Genomic DNA, 4,457 nt, shown 5'->3' on the forward strand with positions numbered 1-4,457 from the left:
CTTCAAGAAATAATGGAAGGGAATATATTTCTGTTGCCAGTATGGGTTGCCTTGTGCTCTTTTTTGACAAAAAACTTTAGAAAAGTGTAGTAGAAAGCGGAGCAAATTTCTTAAGAACTGCGTACTGCCTCAAGAAAATTTGACACAAGAAAGTTTCTCAGCCATTTCTTGTACGTCAATTTATATGGACTTGTTGCTTTTCTTGAGAGCTGCATACCGGACTTTATGCATGAATGCTTCAAAGCATACCTTCACTTATTAAAACACGAACCGGAACCCATATGCGACTACTTCGAGGGAGATGAAATGGAAGACGTCTGTTTTGGGCGCATGTGATTTGACAGTACCAGATGCAAACTTCGCAACATATCTGGCATTCATGCCTGAGTCATTCGTGGAGGCTATGCTACAAAGCAGCGAAAAATGGTTGGCAGCATGTGATGCGATAGCAGAGGAGATGAAGGGGCTAAGTACCCCTGAATGGCTGCAGCGTAGCAACGGCGTAGTGCTTGACGTCATTCCCGTGGGGTGCGGAGTTTCCTAGTTTTATAGGAACAATTGTGAGCCCCTGAAAAACTATTAAAGTATAATGAGAACGAGTTCGCTGAGTAAATTTCGTCGGACGGAGCGATGCCGACGGGTGATATTCGCTTTCGTCAAGTAAAACTGAACCGAACAATAATTTAGTGCAGCTAGGAAATGCGAGTTTGAAAATAAGAAAAGCTAACGACAAAGAAAAAAGTTAGATCTAGCCTAAAAAGTTTAACTGGCAACACTGTATACACAACAGAGTGAATTAACTCATTCATTTAACGAGAATGAGAGTTCATCACAGCAACTGGCCGAGAGTGAAACGAGAGAAACGAATAACAGACGCGAGTTCATTTTGGTGTGGTTGCAGCGATTTTGTGCTCGTATAATTTTTGCTTTTGGAAAATCAACCTAGTTTAGTTTATATACATATATTTTTCCTTTTGGATATTCTACATAAGTATTATGATGGGCGTTGTATCCGATTTTGGACAGATTGCTACTAAATGGGATTTGAAAAACCTGGAAATTCGTACAATGACTGTGGAGAAAACACTCGAGCCTTTGGTGTTGCAAGTGACTACTTTAGTGAATACAACAGAACCGAGTAAGAAGAAGAAAGGAAAATCGAAACGAGCCAGCGCTCTTGTGGCATCCATTGAAAAGGCAACCGAAAACTTTGTTATCAAGGGCGAACAAATTGCTTACGAGAATCCGGATATTACACAGGAAATGCTGGCTGCAGTAGAAGAGGTACGTAAGACTGGAGATGCCATGAGCATGGCTGCTAGGGAATTTGCTGCAGATCCATGTTCTTCGTTGAAGCGTGGCAACATGGTAAGGGCTGCTCGTAATCTTCTCTCGGCGGTCACAAGGTTACTTATACTGGCGGACATGGTAGATGTGCACTTGTTGCTGAAATCCTTACACGTAGTCGAAGATGATCTGAACAAACTTAAGAATGCCTGCAGCCAGGATGAGCTACTTAGCAACATTGAACAGTTTGGTGAAAATGCTGGTGAACTGATTAAGCAAGCTGCAAAAAGGCAACAGGAATTAAAAGATCCACAACTACGTGACGATTTAGCTGCCGCACGTGCAATGCTTAAGAAACATTCTACTATGCTTTTCACTGCATCCAAAGTGTACGTACGGCATCCAGAGCTGGATTTGGCTAAATTAAATCGGGATTTTATACTAAAGGAGGTTTGTGCAGCTGTGAATACCATCAGCGATGTGGCTCAAGGCAAATCTTCACAACCAACGGAGATTTATAGTGGTGCAGGTGAATTAGCAGCAGCACTTGACGACTTTGATGAGGGTATCATCATGGATACTTTAACATACAGCGAAGAACATTCCCGTCAGCTTCTTGAAGAACGTTTGGAAAGCATCATAAGCGCAGCAGCGTTGATGGCTGATGCTGATTGTACACGTGACGAGCGTCGTGAAAGAATTGTTGCCGAGTGTAATGCAGTGAGGCAAGCACTTCAAGATTTGTTATCCGAGTACATGTCAAATATGGGACAAAAAGACCACACACCCGGTTTGGATAGAGCTATAGATCAAATGTGCCGCAAAACACGCGATCTTCGGCGCCAGCTACGTAAAGCCGTTGTTGACCATGTATCCGATTCTTTCTTGGAGACATCTACTCCTCTCATCGATCTAATTGAGTGTGCAAAAACAGGAAATGAAGCAAAACTGCGAGAAAAGGCTGATATATTCACAAGACATGCAGAAAAGTTAGTGGAAGTGGCAAACTTGGTATGCAGTATGTCGAACAACGAAGATGGAGTGAAAATGGTACGATTTGCAGCAGCTCAAATAGAAAGTCTCTGCCCTCAAGTTATCAACGCGGCTTCCATTCTATGTGTACGCCCGAACTCGAAGGTTGCACAAGAAAATATGGCTGCTTATCGCCAGGCATGGGAAGCTCAAGTGCGCATTCTCACCGAAGCTGTTGATGATATTACAACAATAGACGATTTTCTGGCCGTTTCCGAGAATCATATACTAGAGGACGTTAATAAATGCGTCATGTCGTTGCAAATGGGGGCACCACAAGAGCTACGATCCACGGCTGGTGCTATTCAGGGGAGATCAGCGCGAATCTGCGATGTTGTAGAGGCTGAAATGGATAATTACGAGCCTTGCGTTTATACCAAAAGGGTAATGGATGCAGTTAGAGTTCTCAAGGAACAGGTGATGGCCAATTTCGCCCAACGCGTTGATACTGCAGTAGATGCTCTCGTTAACAACTGCAGTAGGGATGTTGATGAAAATGACTTCATCGATGCTTCGCGGCTGGTGTATGATGGTGTACGTGAAATACGACGGGCGGTACTTATGAATCGTAACTCAGATGAACTGGACACAGACACTGAATTCGAGCCGGCTGAGAATACAATGTCGGAGACTCGTAGCAAATCCAGTGCACAAGAAGGCGGACCGACAGTCGACGAGTATCCTGAAATAAGCGGTATTTGTACAGCGCGCGAAGCCATGCGCAAGATGACCGAAGAGGACAAACAAAAAATTGCTCAGCAAGTGGAGCTGTTTCGCCGCGAAAAACTTACCTTCGATTCTGAGGTTGCTAAATGGGATGACGCAGGTAACGATATAATTTTCTTAGCCAAGCATATGTGTATGATCATGATGGAAATGACGGACTTCACACGCGGTCGCGGGCCGTTGAAAACCACTATGGACGTTATTAATGCAGCTAAAAAGATATCCGAGGCCGGGACGAAACTCGACAAACTTACGCGAGAAATCGCCGAGCAGTGCCCAGAGAGCAGCACCAAAAAGGATTTACTAGCATATTTGCAGCGTATAGCTCTCTATTGCCATCAAATTCAAATAACTTCGAAAGTCAAGGCAGACGTACAGAATATAAGCGGCGAACTAATTGTATCCGGACTGGACAGCGCTACTTCCCTTATCCAAGCAGCAAAGAATCTGATGAATGCAGTTGTATTGACCGTTAAATATTCGTATGTAGCGTCAACGAAATACACCCGGCAAGGCACAGTTACATCGCCGATTGTAGTTTGGAAGATGAAAGCACCGGAAAAGAAACCATTAGTGCGCCCAGAGAAGCCCGAAGAAGTACGCGCAAAAGTACGCAAAGGTTCGCAGAAAAAGGTGCAAAATCCCATACATGCCCTGTCGGAATTTCAAAGCCCAGATGGTACAGTTTAAGTTATGACATTCATGAAACATAAAATTTTTTAGTATTGCAATTCAAGTCCGCTTACAAAGTTTGACTGAATAAATGAAGAAAAAATAAACGAAGAAATTTTCAATGATATGAAAAGCGCAGCCAGTATTCAACCACATATGTACTCTGGTGCCTCAAGCGTTTGCTATTGCAATAGAAGCCAGAAAAACAATGGAATAGTTTCCAATTCGGTTCAAGGACGACACAAATTAAGGTAATTAGCAGCCTGGGTAATGCATTCCGAAGCTCCATCAGCCAACCCCTTATTTATTCGTTGATTTAACAGGTATTATACTCAACACACTAAATAAAAAAAAAAAGTTCATATTTAAATAGCAACTGATGATCTTTTTTAATTGTACTGGGCTAAAAATTATGTATGTTTGTAAGTATGTAAATTTGCATGGACATTGACATTGATATGTAAGTATGTTCACACGCCTATAAAATATTGAATTTTGCAAGCGCCAATGCCAGAGAATTTCCGAAGGAAAGCAAACAGATTTGATATAACCATTTTATCGTTCTTTGTAGGGGTGTTTGTTGTTGTTTTAGCAGCCACTACAAATACAACAAGGGATGTCTGTAAACTACCGATGCATAAACAATTTTTTATTAGATTTTTAAATAGATGCATCGATGTTTTTTTTTTAATTCCATCTAATACATTGGACCGCCTTTTCAGTTTATCAGTTGTGCCAAA

General features: G+C 42.1%; 1 protein-coding gene across 1 annotated transcript; it reads left to right on the forward strand.

Moving 5' to 3' along the window:
• Positions 1 to 854: 854 nt before the first annotated feature.
• LOC118744854 (catenin alpha) lies at positions 855 to 4,093 on the forward strand. The gene has a single exon (XM_036478231.1). It carries the CDS (start codon positions 997 to 999, stop codon positions 3,733 to 3,735), a length of 2,739 nt encoding a protein of 912 aa, XP_036334124.1. The 5' UTR covers positions 855 to 996; the 3' UTR covers positions 3,736 to 4,093.
• Positions 4,094 to 4,457: the final 364 nt, after the last annotated feature.

This window comes from Rhagoletis pomonella, unplaced genomic scaffold (genome assembly GCF_013731165.1).
Source record: "Rhagoletis pomonella isolate Grant_MI unplaced genomic scaffold, Rhpom_1.0 Rhpom_scaffold_00008, whole genome shotgun sequence".
Classification (NCBI taxonomy): Eukaryota; Metazoa; Arthropoda; class Insecta; order Diptera; family Tephritidae; genus Rhagoletis; species Rhagoletis pomonella.